The sequence below is a fragment of the Caretta caretta genome, chromosome 4, assembly GCF_965140235.1.
Source record: "Caretta caretta isolate rCarCar2 chromosome 4, rCarCar1.hap1, whole genome shotgun sequence".
Lineage (NCBI taxonomy): Eukaryota > Metazoa > Chordata > Testudines > Cheloniidae > Caretta > Caretta caretta.
The window spans coordinates 54,945,822-54,968,148 of NC_134209.1; the positions used below are offsets into that span (position 1 = coordinate 54,945,822).

Genomic DNA, 22,327 nt, shown 5'->3' on the forward strand with positions numbered 1-22,327 from the left:
TAACAATGCACTAGACTACCGTTCCCAGACCACTAATGTGGACCAATGCTTTAAGTGTAACCCTGGATTATTCCAACTAGCAATACAGGAAGTGGTACAGCTCAGGTATAAATGTCCATATCTGCAATTGCTGAAGTGCTGTTACCAACCATCAAGGAAGAAGATACAAGTTCTGTTAAATTTTAATCACAATATACATTCTTCCATTTTTCTGTTAAGCTTTGTTTAGCTAAAGCATTGGTAGCCAAAAATTCCAGATTGAAAATACTCTTGGCATTTAGACATTGTATACAGCCACCTGAAATAGCCTTATCTAGGACTGAGTCTAAGAAATTTGAATGGATGGAATTCCTTAATGAAATGCTGACAGGTCAGAAGGAAGAATAGGCTACAGCATCACTACTACATATAGGACACGTTATATTTCTTTTAATCAAGAAATGATAATATAGGGTTATAGTGAGGGAGCAAATGAGCAATTGCCAAATAAAATGGATTTGGCTGTCATACTAGAGTTTCCTTTATTAAGGTTGTAATTTGCTTTCTATTCCAAACCAGAATTTGAGGATCCCTCCTAAGACCCTAAAAAAGTTTTCCACCTGAACTTTCTCATATAGTGACTATAAAAGATTTTTGGGGACAAGCTTCAAATTAGACAAAGTCTTGTTGAGATGGGACTTTAAAAACAGAGCCAATTTCTGTTTTCAAGTTTACCACCGCAGATGGACTGAGTGGATTTCTTAGGCTCTAACATTTTAATTGTTTTGTTTTTAGTGCAGTTATGTAACAAACAAACAAAAAAAATCTACATTTGTAAGTTGCACTTTCACAATAAAGAGACTGCTCTACAATACTCATATGAGGTGAATTGAAAAATACTATTTCTTTTGCTTATTTTTACAGTGCAAATTTTTGTAAGAAAAATATAAAGTGAACAGTGTACACTTTGTATTCTGTGTTGTAATTGAAATCAATATATTTGAAAATGTAGAAAACCATTTAATAAATTTCAATTGGTATTCTATTATTGTTTAACAGCATGATTAAAACTGCAATTAATCGCAATTAAACAGCCCTACTTTCTTCCTTTCTCCTAATATCTTAGTTGCCAGTCAGCACATTTGGTTACATTTGTAGGTAACATTTTCTGACAAGTGTGATTAAGTTGATGTTTCCTTACATTTTTTTTTCCCCCATGGAGTATTTATATGGCCATAAATAGCTATGCATCTTGTCTCCCTATATTAGAAAGCTCTTCACCTTGAGTGTTTGAACTTCTATGACTTTCTCTAATCCCCATTTATTTAAGCTGCAGCATGTGCCAAATGCTCCTGCCTACCCTCTACCACCTAAAAAGTGTGATTACCTCACCCACATTCATTTTGGAATCCAGTTTAAAACAAAAATCACCGTTTTAAATAAATTTACATAAGAACAGCCATACTGGGTCAAACCAAAGGTCCATTTAGCCCAGTATCCTGTCTTCTGACAGTGGCCAGTGCCAGGTGCCCCAGAGGGAATTAACAGAACAGGTCATCATCAAGTGATACATCCTGCCACCCATTCCCAGCTTCTGGCAAACAGAGGCTAGGAACACCATCCCTGCCCATCCTGGTTAATAGCCATTGATGGACCTTTCCTCCATGAACTTATCTAGTTCTTTTTTGAACCCTGTTATAGTCTTGGCCTTCACAATATCCTCTGGCAAGTAGTTCCAGAGGCTGCCTGTGCATCGTGTGAAAAAAAATGCTTCCTTTTGTTTTACACCTGCTGCCTATTAATTTCATCTGGTGACCCCTTGTTCTGGTGTTATGAGAAGGAGTAAAGAACACTTCCTTATTCACTTTCTCCATACCAGTCATGATTTTAATAGACCTCTATCACAGGGATCAGCAGCCTTTGGCACCTGGCCCATCAGGGAAATCCGCTGGTGGGCCGGGACGGTTTGTTTAACTGCAGCATCCGCAGGTTCAGCCAATCACGGTTCCCACCGGCCGCTGTTCGCCATTCCAGGCCAATGGGGCTCCGCGAAGTGGCGGCCACTACATCCCTCGGCCCACGCCGCTTCCCGCAGCCCCCATTGGCCTGGAACGGCAAACCACGGCCAGTGGGAGCTGTGATTGGCTAAACCTGCGGACACTGCAGGTAAACAAACCGTCCCAGCCCACCAGCAGATTTCCCTGACCGGCCGCGTGCCAAAAATTGCCGATCTCTGCTCTGTCATATCCCCCCTTAGTCATCTCTTTTCCAAGCTGAAAAGTCCCAGTCTGATTAATCTCTCCTCATATGGAAGCTATTCCATACCCCTAATCATTTTTGTTGCCCTTTTCTGAACTTTTTCCAATACATCTTTTTGAGATGGGGCCACCAGATCGACACACAGTATTCAAGATGTGGGCGTACCATGGATTTATATAAAGGCAATATATCTTCCATCTTATTATGTATCCCTTTCTTAATGAGTCCAACATTCTGTTAGCTTTTTTGACTGCCGCTGCACACCAAGTGGATGTTTTCAGTGAACTATCCATAATGACTCCAAGATCTCTTTCTTGAGTGGTAATGGCTAATTTAGACCTCATCATTTCATATGTATAGTTGGGATTATGTTTTCCAATCCCAACTATACATATATAAATGTAACAAACAAAAACAAAAATTCATGAGCTTTCACCAATCTCTCTATTCCCAAACAAATTGAGGGAGTTTGAGAACTAGCCTGTCCCCTTCACATTCAGCATGAATACTACTTTCTCTGACATGCCTGTTGTCAGGAACTGGTTTCTACATCTGCCAAGTTCAGTTCCGGCATCAAATGAAAACTTAAGCTAGCAGGCAAGACAAATTAACAGGCATAGGTAAGGAGAAGAAAATTCAGTGGTGCACGTAAAATCCATGTCTTACAGGTATAGGGGGACCACCAGCTAAGGGAGGGGGGGAACATCACATGCCCACATGACCCTCCATGTGACTCCTCAGCACCCAGCCCAGAGCCCCCATGCTTTCCCCGTCCCCTCCCATCCCATGTTAGCTGGGGCGGACGGGACTCTGTCCTCCTCCTGCTGTGCCAGAGACTGGGCTGGGGAGGCGAAGCTAGGGGCCAGCGGTACAACCACCAGAAGAGCTGCCAGCGTTCTTCTCCTTTCTATGCTACCCCCCCCAGCAGGGAAAAGAGCAGAACCTACAGTCCCGCCCCCTAACCCTTTCCTCTGGCAGGGCTGCTGCTGTGGTACACAGATGGAGATGCAGCTTCATGGAAAGGCAGGGGGTGGGGCTGGGGGTTCTGCTCCTTTTCCTGTCGGAGGGACAATGGGGAAAGGAGCAGAACTCCCAGCCCACCTCCTGCGCTTCCAGGCACAGAGCTGTGCCTCCATTCTTCCTCATACTACAGCAGCAGACCTGCCAGAGACGGGGCTGGGGGGGGGGGGGGGGGCAAGGCTGGGGGTGGTACAGCCGCCAGAGGAGCTGCTGGCATTCTGTTCCTTTCCCTGCTGCCACTCTCAGCAGGGAGAGGAGCAGAACCCTCAGCCCTGCCCCCCAGCCCTCTCCTCCGGCAGGGCTGCTGCTGTGCAGTACGCTGTACCGGCTATAGCTTGCTGGTACGGCGTACCGGCCTACTTGCACTGGTGAGAGAAATTAACAAAGTATTTTCAGATATGAAAGATGCTATACAAAAGAAGTTGCCTCGCTTAAATTTAAGTCTTTACTTGGAAGCATTCTGTTTCTGGCAATGGATGTTTTTCTACTCCAATAAAGTAGTAGTTAAAAAACAAAAACAAGGTTGGAATTTTGCATTACATTTTTTTTTTTCTTGAACATGACTGACCACAAATTCTGAGATACCAATTTGTATTCACAACTTCATTTTGTAACTTACCAGAGAAGACACTAGTGTCAGTCTTAGAATTTCCTGACACTAATTATTTAAGTTGGCATATTTTAAAAAGTTTATGGAAATGCAGTAGTTGGGGTACTTCACCTTATTCAAAAGGTAACACTACCACTTTGTATACTACCCATGTATGCAATTAATTCAATTTCCTGAAATCTTAAGTCTTGTACCTTAATGGTTTGTCCCCTCAAACTCTGACACTGACAGTAGACTGAAGTCCTAATTTGAGCTGGCAACAGAAACCGAAATTAAAATGAGTAGTCAGTATGCGCAGAATGACAGTGGACAGGAGCAGTTTGTTGCAAGAGGTCAAATGGGATGCTGTGTTTGCCAACAGGAAGCTTATGTTACCACTGTAAGCTGTAACTGTTTGACTAACATTAAATTAGAACAAGTTGGTAGACAAGGAAATTTTATGTTACACAGATTTCAGTCACAGATTGGAGCAAGTTCCAATTGATAGCTTCATACCAACCCCAGAGTCTGGTCATTCCACCAGACGTTAGAGGGTTGAGTCTTCAAATTCTGATCCTGTTTCCAACTCACTGTACAACACAGTACATAGTCAGAAATACAATACCATCCTCACTGACTCTGTAGATCTGAGTAGTAAAATACATATCCCTGAAAAGCAGGGTACCTCCCAAGCTTGTGTGGTTAGGCACCTTGAATGGAATAAAAGCCATAAAAACCAACAATGCTAAACATCAAGTTTCATTTTAATGTCTTCAGGCCTGGGTCAGCCTGAAACTTGCAAAAATTATGCTTACAACTCCATCTTGGAATATCTGATAACAGGGCAAAGCTTTTACTCCTGAGGGCAATTCTAAGCCAAAAAATTAAAAATTCTGTGCAATTTTTAAAAAAGTCTGCACATTTTATTTGTCAAAATAATGCAATGGAATCACACCAGTTTCAATTGTTTTGGTAAGTTATTTAAACTACAATACAGAAAAAGTCACAACTATTCAGCATTTTCTAAACACATTAAAATTAAGTTACAAATAAATACTTGGTAACAAATACCCTGCATTCCAGTTATAATCCTGGATTTTCATTTAAATTACATTACAGAACACCAAAACAGGAAAGAAAAAAAAAAGTAGAATGTCATTTTAAATTACTCAGACTTTCACACATGAAAGTCACACAGTTTTGGTAATCATTGTCCTGGACCTACGTGGGTACTTTGGGAAGTGTTTGGTTCTGACTGTCCCAACATTTTATTGACTGCTTGGTAAATGTTTTATTTGCCTCAAAAGTGTTTTTTTTTTTTTTATAATGGGTAAGTTAAAATCTAACCCCATTGTGCCACTTTGGCACAGGAAAAAACTGAGAAAGCACACAGATCTTCCTAGCTGATTCCCTTACTGTCATTTATAAGGCTTTACATCACTCTGGTAATGTAGGGGCCTTAAAACTTTTACAGGTTTTTATGCTCCTGGGGGAACTGACTGAGTACAGGAACAGTTAGCTAACAATAAAATAGCACTGTTACTATGCACACAGGTTGGTACATTTCTGCCTCAGAGAACGAGATCAATTAACCATCAACAGCAACATTAACAAAATGTGGAGGCTTTTTACAAAAGCTATTTTCTTTAACTTAAAAACAAATAATTTTCAGTAAAATTATACTAATATTTAAGTAAGAGTTTTTTCAATTCTCAAGAAGTTCCATTTTACTAGGTAGGCAGGCAGCTACCTTTCTGCATCAGGGACAGAGCCTTCCTCCTGCATAAGAAAAAAGACCTACCTTCCTCCACGCCCCTCGAGCCGCAGTATCAAGAGAAGAAAAGGAGTACTTGTGGCGAGCGCAGAGGTGTCTCTTGTTCGTTGGCCAGCCCCACACCCCAACCATGATAAATGTCTTCCCCGCAGGCACACACGCCCAGCCCCTCTCCCCCAGTAGTGATTTACATCTCTGAAGCTGCTCCAGGGGAAGAGACACATGTCCTCCTGGCAGATTTCTTTTGCGTTTTTCTGTGCGGGGGGCAGAGAAATATGCAGACCATATGAATTCTGCGCCACTGCATGGACGCAGAATTCTGCGCACAAGTTTTATTTAGAATAAATGCTACGTAAACAGTGCAAGTGTCAGAAGTCTCCTGTACAGACAGCTTCGAGACTTGGATGTGGAGGACAAAAATGCTGCACTGTCTTGCACCAGTGGATGAGTGCCTTGGTGAAATCTGTGCTAATGCTATAGTGATAAAACATTGATTCAGTGTTTGGTTTTTTTTGCACCAGAGCCACATCTGCAAGGTACCAATAGCAGTGGGAGTCAGGTGACTTGGGTTTTATTGACAAGTTAGTGGCAGAGCTGCATGATTGGGCAAATTACTTCTCACCTGTTACCCCATATGCAAAAAAGGTGACAATGCTTACCCATATTGGGAACGTAATCACAAACCTATTGATGAAAAATTAAATAGATGTGCTAAATATATTACTTGCTCAAACCTGAAGGTTTCAAGGGACAAGTTACAAGGCTGAAAGCTCTCAGCACTGACACTCCCACTTCAGGGAACATCTTTGTACTAAAACTATATAGCAATAAGGCCTGTCTTGATCTCAGACACTTTTTTGTTTTAGTTTTCACCAAAAAGGTTAGTAGCAATTGAGCATCTAACATAGTGAATGCCAGGGAAAATGAGGTAGGATCAGAAACTAACATAGGGAAAGAACAAGTTAAAAAATTACTTAGACAAGTTACATGTCTTCAAGTCACCTTGGATCTGACGGAATACACCCTAGAATACTCAAGGAACTGACTGAGGAGATATCTGAGCCATTAGCCAGATCTTCAAAAAGTCATGGAAGACAGGTAAGATTCCAGAGGATTGGAAAAGGGCAAATATAATGCCCACCTATAGAAAGGGAAATAAGGTCAACCTGGGGAAGCACAAACCAGTCAGCTTAACTTCAGTACCTGGAAAGATAATGGAGCAAATAATTAAGCAATCAATTTGCAGACACTTAGAAGATAATAAAGTGAAACAACAGTCAGAATGGATTTGTCAAGAACAATTTGTATCAAACCAACCTAATAGCTTTGTCAGGTTAACAAGCCTTGTGGGGGGAAAGGGGGGGCGGAGTGGTAGATGTAGTCTATCTAGACTTCAATAAGGCTTTTGATACGGTCTTGCATGACCGCCTCATAAACAAACTAGGGAAATACAACCTAGATGGAGCCATTAAAAGGTGGTGCGTAAGTGGTTGGAAAACCATTCTTAGAGAGTAGTTATTAGTGATTTACAGTCAAGCTGGAAGGGAATATCAAGTGGGGGGGTCCTGCAGGGATCAGTTTGCGGTCCGGTTCTGTTCAATATCATCATCAATGATTTAGATAGTGGCATAGAGTACACACTTAAAGTTTGCAGACGATACCAAGCTGGGAGGGGTTGCAAGTGCTTTGGAGGATAGGATTAAAATTCAAAGTGATCTGGACAAACTGGAGATACGGTCTGAAATCAATAGGATAAAATTCAATAAGGACAAATGCAAAGTACTCCACTTAGGAAGGAACAATCAGTTGCACACATACAAAACGGGAAATGACTGCCTAGGAAGGAGTACTGCAGAAAGGGATCGGGATCATAGCGGGTCATAAGCTAATTATGAGTCAACAGTTTATCACTGCTGTGAAAAAGCAAACATCATTTTGGGATGTATTAGCAGGAATATTGCAACCTGCTCTACTCAGGCCTCAGTTGGAGTAGTGTGTCCAGTTCTGGGCGCCACATTTCAGGAAAGATGGACATTTCAGGAAAGAGGATTTAGTTGGGGATTGGTCCTGCTTTGAGCAGGGGGTTGGACTAGATGACCTCCTGAGGTCCCTTCCAACGCTGATATTCTATGATTCTATGAATTGGAGAAAGTCCAGAGAAGAGCAACAAAAATGATTAAAGGTTTAGAAAACATGATCTATGAGAGAAGAATGAAAAAAATTGGGTTTGTTTAGTCTGGAAAAGAGAAGACAGAGGGGACATAACAGTTTCCAAGTATATAAAAGGTTGTTACAAGGAGGAGGGAGAAAAATTGTTCTCCTTAACCCCTGGTGATAGGACAAGCAGCAATGGGCTTAAATTGCACCAACGGTCTTTAGGCTGGACATCACGAAAAACTTCCTGTCAGGGTAGTAAAGCACTGGAATAAATTGCCTAGGGAGGTTGTAGAATCTGCATCATTGGAGATTTTTAAGAGCTGATTAGACAAATACCTGTCAGGGATGGTCTAGATAATACTTGGTCCTGCCATGACGCAGGGGACTGGACTAGATGACCTCTCAAGGTCCCTTCCAGTCCTATGATTCTAAATGCAACTGTACCATCTTGAGAGACAGCCATGTTAATCAACATTAAGCATGCAGTATACAAATACTTAAGTTCTGCAGGGCAACCGTGTGCCAATTCGCCACAGATGCCTTCCGCACTGAAGAACAATACGTCAATATCTCAACATAGGGTTGATGGTAAATGGCTCAATGGTGCAGGTCTGCACTGATATCACTTGCTCAAAACATTATAGCCTCAAGACTTCTTTCATTGGAGTTGGGGGGGAGGGGAGAAGAGAAAGAAATCAGCATGTACCAAACTTTGGTTTCACTGGGAGTCTCTGCACTTTCTGCATTGAACCTTTCATCCAGTAGGCATACAAATGAGACCATAACTTCTCTAGATTCGGGGCCCTGAAATCTACTTAGAGCCAGGTGTTTCTGAAGTATTCTGAGCCAACTCACTTAGAGGCCTCAACAACAATCTGCTTCCAATCACAGAGTTTCAGGTAATATTTCCAGAACTGGGAGATACCCCAGATCAACTTCTAAAGTCTTTTCAGTCAAATCTAAGGAAAAAACAGGAGCAAGACAATGCATTCTGACAATCTGTACATCACCAGAGGCAAAACAGTACTCGGCATGATTCAACAGAGAATCAACAAATTTGAAGGAAACAGTAGACAGGAGTTGCTTCAATGCTTATCCATGCAGGGGTATCATCCTAAAAGCAATCTCGAAGCACCTAAGCTGAGGAAAAGCAGAAACTCCACCCTAAAGATAAAGGTCAGTGGCTTGAAGCTCACTTCTGAAATCAAGTGGCTTTAATTTAGACCACCACCACCAGGACATGGTTCAAAGTGCTCAGGCATGAACTGGAACAAGACAAATTAGTCAGAAGATACAGTACTACCCTAAACAAAACCTAAGTTCATAAATCCAGCAGAGAGCTAGAACTGACCAAAATGATGCAGTATCAACAAGGAAAAACTTTGCCAATAAGCGTCACAAAAGAATTACAGTGAAATGAAACAGGCAGAACATCTGTGCTCAAGACACTTATTCAATGAGCCTGAGGCTATGTCTACACTACCGCAGTAAGTCAACCTACGCTATGCAACTTCAGCTACGTCAATAACGTAGCTGGAGTCGACGTACCTTAGATCAAGTTACCGCAGGGTCTACACTGAGGGGGGTCGTCGGGAGACTTATCTTATTCTTCTCATCAGGGGGTACAGGGGTCAACTGGAGAGCGATCTGCTGTCCACTTGGCGGGTCTTCACTAGACCGCTAAATCGACTGCAGGTGGATCAATCTCTGAGTGTCGATCACGGCTATAGCATAGACCTGCCCTGAGAGTGAAGAAGTTCCAGCTTGTCTCTAACTAGAAGCACAATACCCAAGAGCAGGAACCCAGTCAATACAGTATCTTTAGAGAAAGACAGTTACAACCTTAACTGAGATAAACCAAAGGTGTGACCTTAATTGTTACAAATTTACTGTCTTTCCATAACATTAAGATGAAAATTCAGGTGAAGCATGACTCCTGTTTTTATTATTCACAGAAGCACCACCCCAGACCTAACAAAACAAATGCTAGAGAAGCCAGTCAACTCACTTCAAGTGTACTGATTTGACTGAGCATTAAAATAAAAGTACATCACCAAGCTTTCACCATCTGCCCCTTCTGAAATATCATTAGGCGCTCCCATCTAAGTGAATTATTGTTTAAGCACAGGAAAAATACACTGCCCCAGCAACAATTAAACCTGTTTCACAACTATGGTAAAATTGATTTATTCACCCTCAAGGTATGTAGTATTTTAGCTGACTGTAATGAATTATCATTTTGTTTATCAGTAGCACAATCTAAACAGGGTACCTATCAAAATAAATTTAATAACAAATTTAGTGTTCATTACTTCTGCACATATAATTGGAACAAAGTCTGTTCACCAAAGAATGCTGACCATGTGGATTAGCTATCTAAAATCCATTCCTGTAACCTTCAAATCATTTTCACCAGTAGTTAGGTCACCTTTTGATCCATGGTTATGCTCTCAACTTATTCAGTAGAAGAGACTGTTTTGATAAACTTGTTCATAAGTGGACATTTTATATTTATGTAAAAAACAGATAGTTTGACACCCTTTAACTTATCTCTAGTTTGAAACTGGATCCTACTGTTGCCAGTCCTCTCCCTGAACCAATGCCATTAGGGGTCTGACAGCTACTATGATGGACAAAAATGTGTTCAGCACCATTAGAGTGTGACAGATTTTGGTAACAGTGCTAAAAAATGGTTTGGTCCATCTACAGTAGGAATTAATCCACTATCAGTATTAATTCAGGGACAGTGGTTGCTGACAGGGTCAAAGAACAGTCCAATTTCCAAGAAAGATAGCATTTTATTCCCCCCACCCCCACATTATTAACAGAGATTTATGGCATGGACTAATCGTATTACTTATGTGCGTAGAACCTACATGCTGAAAAGTTAGGAACATGGAAGATTATTTTTAAACTACTACATGCAGTTATTTTGATTACAGAACACTTCCTAACGTTTCAGCATGTAGATTCTACGCACAAATCCACTATATTTAAATGCCCATGCTGTCACTTTAAAAAAAAAAAACAAAGAAATACACAAAAATAAAACTATTAAGCTGGGACAAAAACAGAACAAAGAAAATTCATATATCTATGACATATTGTACTAAGATTTCTTCATTTTATTTACTGCCCATTAGACAGAGGATATGATCAGGTAGTACAGGCCCAGAATTTGAGGATTTTACAATATGCGGTAGTAAAAATGTTTTAATATACCTGAAGTATATTGAAGAGGTTTGGATTTATACACTATACAGCAGTATTTGCAGCACAGACTTTATATTACTATTAGCGGATAAGAACAAGAAAGTGAAGTTGACTAGTTTAGTTTCGTTATTTGGTCTCAAATTCAAGAGTAGACATTGGGAATGCTGAAAAGGAACATTAGATTTATAAAATGGGTTTATCAGATTAGTAGTAAAAGAGGTAACAAGGTTTGTTTATATTTTTAAAATAAATACACATTGTTTAACTTGACATTGTCCCCTTTGAAGAAAATGGGCCTCTCTCATCTCTTCATACAGAGAAAGAAAGAGTCACACCTACTTTAAAAAATTCTCAAGGTGCTAAGTTGGCCCAGCTTTTCCAACATACCATTGTTTACCAACGATTTTCTTGATTGATTACAACTATACATTCCTTTAACATTGTACACAAGGCAATTCAAACTATGCTGAAGTTACCCACCTCACTGGCAAAAAAGGGTATGAAAGCACAGGATGTGTTTATTATAAACAAGCTTCAATGTAAATACAGAAATTCAACACTGACTAACTTCTTAGGGTTGTCTACACTGGCAATTTACAATGTTGCAACTTTCTTGCTCAGGGGGGTGAAAAAACACTCCCCGAGCGCAGCAAGTTTCAGCGCCGGTAGCCGTGCCTCTCGTGGAGGTGGGTTTTTTAGAGCGCTGGGAGACCTCTCAAGTCAAGAGGTCACAAGCCATGTTAAAGTGCTGCCCTGGCAGCGCTTTACTGTTGCCTGTGTAGACTAGCCCTTAGAGACACAAGGTGGGTGAGGTAATATCTTTTGCTGGAAAGAGAAACAAGCATTCAAGGTAGAGTGGCCCCTCATTGTCACCTACTACCCTATACTGAAACCCATAGGTGTATCATCAACTACAGCTCGTACTCAAGGAGGACCCCATCCTGAAAGAAATTGTTCCTGAACCCCCTCTTCTTGCCCTCACACCACCCCCCAACCTCCCAGCTCAGCATTAGAGCCAAGCTCCCCAGAGACCAGGACACACCAACTCAAAGCAGCATCAGACCCTTCCAGAATAACAGATGCAAAACCTACAGACATATCTTCACTGCTACAATGATCTAACCCACTCCAGCCCCAAACACACCTTTCAAGATCCATGGATCCTACATTTGCCTATCACAACACGTGATATACATCATCCAGTGTAAAAATGCCCCCAAAACAACTATATGGGTGAAAAAACAAACAATCGCTATACTTTCAAGTGAACACCCACAAGAAAACGAAAAAAGATTAAAATCACCCTATCACCTGTGGGTGAATACTTTTCACAAAGTGCTCACTCCTCATCCTCAAAGGAAATCTACAGAACACTTTCAAAAGATGAGCCTGGGAGCTTAAATTCCTAACTCTGCTAGACATGAAAATCATGGACTGACTAGAGATATTGGATTTAGGGCTTATTACAACAATCTGTAACCCACTAATCCCCTCTTTTTGTCATGCAAAGGTGTTAACAGGCCAGTATACCCTGAATGGTCCCTAGAATATGTGCTAAGTACTTATGCTAAACAACCTGTTCCACCTTGCATTTAGCTGTCAGGCTCAGAGTATCATTTCCCCATGTTTATTCCCCCCACTGTTCCTCACATGTTCTTGTCAACTGCTGGAAATGGCCTACCTTGATTATCACTACAGAAGGTTTTTCTCTCCTGCTGTTAATTGCTCACCTTACCTGATCACTCTGGTTATAGTGTGTGTGGTAACACCCATTGTTTCATGTTCTCTGTGTATATAAAATCTCCCCACTGTATTTTCCACTGCATGCATCCGATGAAGTGAGCTGTAACTCACAAAAGCTTATGCTCAAATAAATTTGTTAGTCTCTAAGGTGCCATAAGTACACCTTTTCTTTTTGCGGATACAGACTAACATGGCTGCTACTCTGAAACCTGATTTCCAGACCTGAAGAAAAGTTCTGTGTGCTCTAAAGCATGTCTCACTCACCAACAAAAGCTGTTCCAATAAAAGATATTACTTCACCCACCTTGGGTCTCTAATATCCTGGGACTAACACTGCTACACCTCTACATTTAATTTCATAAGTTTTTTGCTCCTGAGAAGTAAACCTTTCAAGCAATCTCTGCCCCAAGAGAGAAGTTTAAACTTTTAAACGCTACGTAAGTAGTGCTGATACCTGAACTCTCTTACAAGCCAATTACCCTGAGGTTAAAATTTGCAGTGTAAAGAACAGAAGTGGTCATTTGCACCATTAAATAAGCAAGCAAATCTTCCATGTGTTTTCAAGCCATTAAAGCTAAAACGAAGTCAATAACACAACATCAATTTTCACTTTGACCCACCTTCCACTAGGACAGATCGAGAAACGAAGTACTACACACCTATACTAAGATAAACATGAACAGAGATGGTTAGTCCCAGTTCCACTCAGAATTTCAAGTATTTCACAGTATCGGGGGTAACCGTGTTAGTCTGTATCCACAAAAACAACAAGGAGTACAGTGGCACCTTAAAAACTAAGGGATTTATTTGGGCATAAGCTTCCATGGGTAAAAAACCTCTACATAAAAGAATAAATGGACACAAATCAGACATCAGGAATGGTAACATATAAAAGCCAGTAGGAGAACACTTCAATCTTCCTGGACATTTTAAAAGTTTAAAAGATTTAAAAGTAGCCAGACTTAAACAAAAAAACTTCAGAAACAGACTTCAAAGAGAAACAGCAGAACTAAAATTCATTTGCAAATTTCACACCATTAATTTGGGCTTGAATAGGGACTGGGAGTGGCTGGCTCACTACAAAAGCAACCTTCCCTCTCCTTAGAGACTAACCAATTTATTTGAGCATGAGCTTTCCTGAGCTACAGCTCACTTCATCAGATGCTGTAGCTCACAAAAGCTCATGCTCAAATAAATTGGTTAGTCTCTAAGGTGCCACAAGTACTCCCTTTCTTTTTGCGAATACAGACTAACACAGCTGTTACTCTGAAACCTTCCCTCTCCTGGAATTGACACCTCCTCATCAATTATTGCGAGTGAACTACATCCACCCTGATCAAACTAGCCCTGTCAACACTGGTTCTCCACTTGTGAGGTAACTCCCTTCTCTTCGTGTCAGTATAATAATGCCTGCATCTGTAATTTTCACTCCATGCATATGAAGTGGGTTTTGCCGAAAGCTTATGCCCAAATAAATGTTAGTCTTTAAGGTGCCACTGAACTCCTAAGCAGATAGCCCTTTACATTTCAGTCAGAGTTTAGTGAGCAAGAGTATTAACAGCAAGGGCTGTAACTGCAAGGCCAGGAAAGGGGAGAAAGCAGGGTCTGCAAGAACCTTTCACATGTAGGCGTCCCAAAACAGCACTGGGTTATTTTAAAGCACGCAACCCACGGACGGGCGGCTGGCTGAGATAAGCAGCATGGGGGGGCAGCTCGCAGTTTTGACCCCTCGCAGCCGCATGGATACGCGCACGCCCTGCCAGCCCTCCCACTTCCACACCAGCCTCACAACGAGCAACCTGACAGACCGAGACAGCAGAGGGGAAGCACACGGAGCGCCTGCTCCCCGCCGGGAAGGGGATTTGGACAGAGCCGGGGCTCCCCCGCCTGAGGGGGCGGGGGGTAGTGCTGCGCTTGGGTGAGGGGCACGATCCCACCCCAGCCGAAGAGCAGCTGGAGGGGAGGGGGGAACTCGGAGAGGCGAAGCCGCGCCCGCAGCCCCCGCCGGCTCCTCACCAGGCCCGTAGAACTTGCTGCCTTTGGTCACGTCGAAGACTTTGCCGTTGACGGCCAGCAGGATGCGAGGGGTCCGGGCCCCGTCGTACTCGTGCAGCTGCTCCAGCGTGAAGTCTCGCCGCTTCATGCGGGGCAGGGAGGCGGCCTGGCTCTGCTGGGCCGCGCCCCCCGGGCCGCTCCGCTTCCCCCAGCGCAGGTAGAGCCGATAGGCCACCAGCAGCACCAACGCCAACAGCCCCACGTTCAGCAGCATCTCACCGCCCACAGCCCAGCCTCCCGCCGGCGCCGCGGGCGGCTCCTCTACGCCCCCGCCCCCCAGGCCGCCACCGCTACTACCCTCAGTTCTTAGTTTCCCATCCCCATCGTCCGCCATCACTACCAGGCCAGCGCCGGCTCCGCCCAATACGGACATGAGGGAAGAGCGAGGGGGCGAGGCACATTCTGCCACCTCCTCTGCTCGCTCCGATTGGTCACTGGCAGGATACGTCACCCTCACAAGATCGCGCCAAACCCAAGAATAAGACTCAGACACACCCAGCTGCTTAACCGCCGTAGCTCGAGAATCCTGCTCAGGGCGCGAGGACGCGCACGAGACACACAGCCAGCCAAGGAGGCTCGCGCGCAAGAGAGAGAAACTGGCATTGATCGTGCAGCTCGCTGGGGCGCGTGCGAGATTCTGAGGCTCCTGCGCGAGCCACAGGGAGCGCGCGAAACGTCGAATTAGTGCGCGAGCCGTAGGCGGGCAATAAACTCGCTGAGAATTTGCCGCCTCCCCTGGACTCTTAAGGTGGCGCACTTACTACACTGAGCCCCCTATTTAAAGGTGTATTGCAGTCATTCCCGCACACCCTCCATTGTCATAAAGGTGTAGGGTAACTTTTCTGCTCTGGATTTCGGCTCCGTAGCCCTGAGGTGGCTTGTTGAATCTCCCCTTTAGCACTCCAGGGGCTGGGTTAATGCTCCAGGGCTTGGCAAAAGGCAAGCACAAGATTAGCACCTGTTGAGCAGAGCAGGGCCCGGCCGGCTTGGGGAGTTTTATGTGGTAGAGCTAGGTGAGGACATTGCAAGACATGTAAATAAATCTATCGCCACTGTTCGGATGATGAACACTGCCTATAAGACACCTTTCAAGATACATGCATCCTACGTAGCCCTATCACAGTATGTGGTATACATTGTCCAGTACACTAAATGCCCCAATAACAACTATGTGGATGAAACCATGCAATCACTACACTCTCAAATGAACTCACACAGAAAAATGATAATTGACAAAAACACCATATCACTGCTGAGTGAACACTTTTCACAAAGCATTCACAGTACATCTGATCTCTTGTCCTCATTCTCAAAGGAAACCTGCACAATGCCTTCAAAAGACAAACCTGTGAACTTAAATTCATAGCTTTGCTAGACACTAAAAATCATGGATGAATAGAGACACTGGATTTATGGCTTATTACAACAAGCTGTAACTCACTCAACCTTCCCTCCCCCCCAATTTTTTTCCTTCTTCCCCATGACTGAAGAAGAGCTCTGTGTAAGTTTGAAAGCTTGTCTCTCTCACCAACAGAATTTGGTCCAATAAAAGATACTTCACCAACTTGTCTTACTGAAGTTTTGGATCATGCCTGTTGAGATGGAGGTTCTGATACTCCTTTCATGAATCAATGGAGTTATACCTATGCGAGTGATGTGAGCCTTTTCCTGTGGAAAGAACTTCAGTGTCTTCATACATTCAGAAATTAATCTGCATCTATTTTTACAGGATAGAGGAGAATGGTAAAGTGAGAATGCTTTCATAGTAGTTTTACAGGAAGATCTTAATGAACATCTAAATTACATACATACTAGAATAATATAATATCTTTAATTACATATGTTATTCTGAGCAGCTTTTTTACTTTAATGATTATTTCATTTTGTAGGCATTCATTAAGCTTTGCAGATTTACTGTTACATTCACACCAAAACATGTCTTTTGTTACTATTCTCCCATTGCTGGGGTTCGTGGACATGAACGTCCATGACAATCTCTTTCATCTATGAAAGGCCCTGCCATTGCTGACATGAATAATTTGTAGGGGGCAGGGGAAAATCAGTTTCATAGGGTGGCTAGCTCTTGTAATTGAAATAAGTCCAGTGCCCCTGTGTCAGAACAGGTGCTCTCAGTCGGACCAATTAAGGGGGTAGAGTTGTACCTGGGGCTATAAAGGGTCAGAGAGTGAACCAGCCATTCAGTCAGAGTTGGCTGAGGAAGTATTGGGTGAGTAAGAAAGCTTGTGAATTAGGGCTTATAGGTCAGTTAGGAAAGGTAGTTTAAAGCTGACAGAGACCAGGGGAGTAGAGATGGCCTTGGTTCCTGAGGGAAGTAGAAGGTGTTTCCTGGAGGAATGCTAAGTGTAAGGACAGTAGCAAGAGAGGCTTGTTGGCTAACTTCTGCCAAGCTAGAGACTATATGTAGGAAATGGCTGCCTGAAAGCAGTTGAGTTAGTTGCCTCCTTGTCCTAAATTGGTGACCTAGGGCTGAAGGCAGCAGAGTAAATACCCTCTACTGTTGGAGAACTGAATATAGAGAAAGAGTAGGAGGGTGTGAGGAATGCTCCTCTGGTTAAAATAATCTCCCTTCAGAGAGGCTGTGAGGATTACACTTCAATGTAGAATTGCACTTCAGTTGGAGGGCTTAGGTGGCCATCCTGGCAGAGGGACAAAAGAGCTGATGTGTGGTGGAAGATGCTAGCACATGGCCTATCACAGAATAAGATTTTAAGGATTATATGCATTGTGTGATATGGACTATTTAGGACTCTTAGTTATGGACTGATTTGTACTATCTTGATGATAAACTGGCCCCAAGGAAGGCTATTATTGAGACAAAGCTTGTGTGAGGTTATTGGGGAACTCTGAAGGAGTGGAAACTGAGGCAAGTGTGACTGGCATGCTGAGAACTAACCAGGAGGGTGCTCAAAGTAAGGCTAGCTTATTACAAGTAGTATCTCTCCTATTTATGTCATTAGATCAATATTTTTCCAGATAGGTATGTATTTGCTTCTGATATACAGCTTTCTCTGTTCTGAATTCTTGTATGCTACATATATTATACTCTGTCACTTCCATCACCTTCCTATAAGACTTTGATTAATCAATACCTGCTTTGGTTGCATTTACAATAATTCTTTTTTTTTTCTTCTTCTTCTTAAAGAGAAGATACCAGAAATTCTGGGTTATTTTTTTTCCCACCAGCAAATGTGTCTTAACTAGAACATATGTTCATCATCAATTCTCATGCATAACCATGCTGCTTGTGGCAACCCTGTGAAGATTTAATTAAGTGGAAGCAGGATCAGCTCCTAACTGAGTAAACCGAACTCAAGCACTGATGAATGTGTAACCTATGTAGCAGGAAGGTAAGTCTATTTACTCAACAATTCTGTGCTACAGAGTTCCTCTCTGGCTTAAAGTATTTGCACAGACCATGAGCTCCTATCTTTGCAAGAGACTATAGTGGGATTTTCTATTGGAATATTACTAAAAGTGAAAATAGGATTCACTTTTTTCATTTTTAGGAATCCAGAGCCAGTCTTTACTATCAGACAGTTATGCATGCCTACAATTTTAAATTCCTTTATGAATAATACTACAAAGAAACCATTACAGCACAGCAGTTACAATGCACCCTACTTAGACTAACCTCATTAAATAGAGGTTCATTATATTTTTAAATGAAGAATATAACACTGGGCCTATCCCTATATAGATAAATTACAGGGATTGGGATTTCTGACCATCTGAGATCTTTCATGTAGGCTCACCCTGCATATTATTTTGACAATTAAATGAAACCTTTAGTTTCCACATGATCAGCAGTTTTACCACCCATGCTATTGAGCATGTACAGCACTGTGGGTGGAGTAGGGGCAGGGCCATGGTTCCAGGGTCCCCCCACTTGTTCTGGTTTAGGGCCCTGGAGACCTTAATCCAGTTCTACCTTCCACACTAGTTTCAAAATTCCTACTGCATGTGGTTAACAACTTCCCACACTCCCTCTAGTGTGCTGAAATAACAGCTACTTTGCAGTCACTGATAGCTCTATACCAGGTGTGGCAGGGGTGAAAGTAAGTCTAGGGACTTACTGGTGCTGGGCTGGGCTGGGGCTGGCTCTGGCCCCCAGAAGGGGCAGGGCCTCAGGCAGAAGGGACGAGGCTGGGGGAGGTCAGCCAGCCCTGGACCACCCTGTACCAGCAAGTGTTGCCGCCTTCCCCCTCCTTGGGGTAAAAAGCAGCAGCTGGGGCCTTTGGCAGTGGTTTAAAGGGCCCTGGGTGGTAGCAGCAGCCGGGGCCCTTTAAATCGTCCCTGGAGCCCCGCTGCCGCTTCTCCAGGGATGGGGCTCTGGCTGCCACTACTGTCCTGGGCCCTTTAAATTGCTGCCCCAGCCCCACTGCTGCTACCCCAGGGCTCCAGCAGCAGGGCTCTGGCAGCAATTTAAAGGGCTGGGGGTTCCAGCTGCTGCTAGGAGCTGCAGGCCCTTTAAATGGCACCTGGGGAAGCCGATCCACCCCAGTACCATGAAAAATATGGAATTATCCAGATCTGATACAAGCCCTTGATAGTAACCACAGATTGATGGCTTTTTCTAGAGCACAGCTAAGAGCTAGGAGAGGGAAAGAACCAACAAAAGACTGGTGGAGACTTGTCTTGTTGGTATACATGGATGCCAACGAAGACTTCCAGGATAAAACAGTAATGGACTAATTTACAGCTCTTAAATTGGACTTGTAGATAAAGATCAATGAAAGGAGGTCAATAAATGCTAAAAGGCTATGACATTGGCCACAGAATTTAGTTTCTGAACAGCTTCTAGCAGGTCACCAGAAGAGAAACAGCTGCTAGTGAGGAAATGGAAGCTGATCATCATGAGCTCTGTAAGTACAGCTGTCCAATATGTATGACTGAAAAGGTGACTTCTTATCTGGTACACAAGATAAGAACTAGAAAGTGATCTGTTTGTAAAATGAGGGGGAACTAGTGATCCAAAAATTGGAGAACAGTACAGTTAAATGGTTGGGGGATGGGGGGACGACTACTAATCCCTCTCCCTCCCCCCACAGTGTTCATAATCAGAAATGTAAAGTAGGCCTGGACAAAGTGTCTAGTAAAATCCCCTCACTCACTGTGGAGGACAGCAAGTTGAAGTAGCAAAGCATGGAGGTACCACTTTTTGTTTAGGTCTGGGCTGCTAAATGATAATGGGAGTGGGCTTCTCTTTTTACGTAGTCTGCAGCCCCAAGCTTGATGATTCCTTGAAGACATTGCCCCACTTGCTGTCACAGTTTTGTCATGTTAGATCTCCCATTCTGCTAATGGCATAAGTTTGGATTACACCACCAAATGGTAGGACATTAAGCACTATTGTATGATATGCACAGCACATCTGTATACTCTGGTTATGGGACTGACTTACCACTGCATCATTTTAACTTACACCAGTATAACTCACTGTTACACCACAATAAAACTAGAGTAATGCACTGGTGAATCAGGTTCCTTTAACATCCCAAATCTCCGTTAAGATAAATTCCAAGACTCCTTCTAAGAGAAGGTCTTGGAATATCTTACTGTGGCTATGCAATACTCTACATCTGGTTGCAATACTGCATCTGGTACAGGAATTTCCCTATGCCCCCCCCTTGGGGGTGTTTACCCCCTGAATTTCCCCAACACAACACCCCCCCCAGTTTTGTGAACTAGTTAAAGGCATTGTTGCCAATTTAGTGATAATTGGAAATTTGAATTGAAGTTGAAACATTAATACACACTTTAAAAGCATATACAGTGCATGATACATTTATTTTATCTGAAAAAGTATAATAGATTTGAGAAGTGTGAACATAGACTAGCTTTCTTAGACAGCTGTTTATGACCATGTCAGTGCATTCATTTCAGATGTTGGTCAACCTAACTTCAAATTATAATTTGTAAGCAAAGTCTAAATGAGCGCTCACTGACAGTGATGGGCTGGGGGGAAAGGCTTCAGGACCAGATTGTATTTGCATTCACACCTAATCTACCTAGGTATCCAGCAAATAGAGCTGTGTTGCCCAAGTGGTGTGTGTTTTTGTGTGTGTTTTTTTTTGGCTGGGGTTGGATTAGAAATCACTTGAATGCAGGGGGGTAAAGAAATGTTTTCATTGTATGAATAAAGTGCAGTAGAACTGTACTCAGCCTCTGCTGATTGAGGGCATCAAGAGGGTGGGGACAGGTGTTTTGCTTGATGGTCTGCCTGAGTCACAAGTACTATTTAAAGACAGAGCTGATTAGGCTCCATAGATCTTCTTTGTTCTGTTAAGTGACCACTACAGCTGAAATCCCTGATAATCAGGTCTGAGAGCTTAGACCTGCTGTGGGACAGTGTTTCTGTGGAAGAGACTGCCCAGTCTGCACTCTCAGCAAGATTCCTGCACTGAGAGCTCAGCTGAGAGCTGGGGGAACCTCAAGAGACCAACTCGCAGAGGACATGGTGGCAGCAGAAGGTGACAGCGCAGGGCCATTGGCAACAGAGTAATAAAGTGAACAGTGGCCCAACGAACAGTGGCCAGAGTGAACAGTGAGCATCTGGAGGAACAAGCAAGGTGCCTTCTTGCCCCCCACCTGGGAGGTGAACTCATGTGACAGCACCTCTGAACTCTGAGTCTACACTGACCAAGGATAACACCAGTGAGTATTAATGCAGCTGTTAATGCTGGAGACACAACACAATTCATGCGAACAAACATCGCTGTGGCATCATACTTTCTATTTAGGCAAGAGATACTACAAACTGGAGGCCAATATTAAGTGCATTGTCACTTGTTCAACTTCAGGATGAACACTGGTTCTGAACAAGGCCAGTAAATGCTCACTATCTTTCTGGAAGAAACTCCACATGCATCTAGCCAGTCAGTGGTGCAACAGTGAAAGACTCAACAGGTGGAAAAAGTGAAGACCTCTCACCACATGCAAAAAAATTGCATATATAGCTAATGAATGCACCAATGCAAATGGTTATCGGGTATTAAGTCATTGTGGACATACCTTGATGTCAGTGGTAGGCCAGTATGTGCATTTCTAGATGACACACTGGCTGCATCTGTGACAACCCACATTAGAGTTAAATGCTTGTCAGTTGGACACCAAACAGGTGGCTGCTTGTGCATTTGATGGAGCTGCAAACTTCTCTGGGAAAACACTGGCTTTCTCATGAGTGCTTCTTGGCTGTTTTAAAATTACTCCAGCCATTACTACTGGCTTTGGAAAGCATCATTCAAGATGGGATGGATCTAAGTAGTGAGGCTGGTGGAGTACTTTTTGCTATTACGGTCAGAGAAGACTTGCCATTCTCTCTCTTGTAAGTTTACTGTTGAAACCACTTGAGTCATTAAACAATGCCATCCAGGCAATCTGCTACAACAGTAGTAGATCTTTGTAGAAGCTACATTTGGATCAATCAGAGCTATCCATTGAAAGTACTGGAAGAAGCAAAGACTTCAGTCCAGAAGTTGACTAATGAAGGCATTTATATTGAATCCTTAAGACAACTG

General features: G+C 43.0%; 1 protein-coding gene across 1 annotated transcript in view; it reads right to left on the reverse strand.

Moving 5' to 3' along the window:
* PGRMC2 (progesterone receptor membrane component 2) overlaps window positions 1-15,177 on the reverse strand; it is a 31,690-nt gene extending 16,513 nt beyond the window's left edge. The window contains exon 1 of the mRNA XM_048847322.2: window positions 14,751-15,177. Coding sequence (XP_048703279.2) covers window positions 14,751-15,162 — 412 coding nt within the window. The 5' untranslated portion in view covers window positions 15,163-15,177. The remainder of the gene's footprint in view (window positions 1-14,750) is intronic.
* Window positions 15,178-22,327: the final 7,150 nt, after the last annotated feature.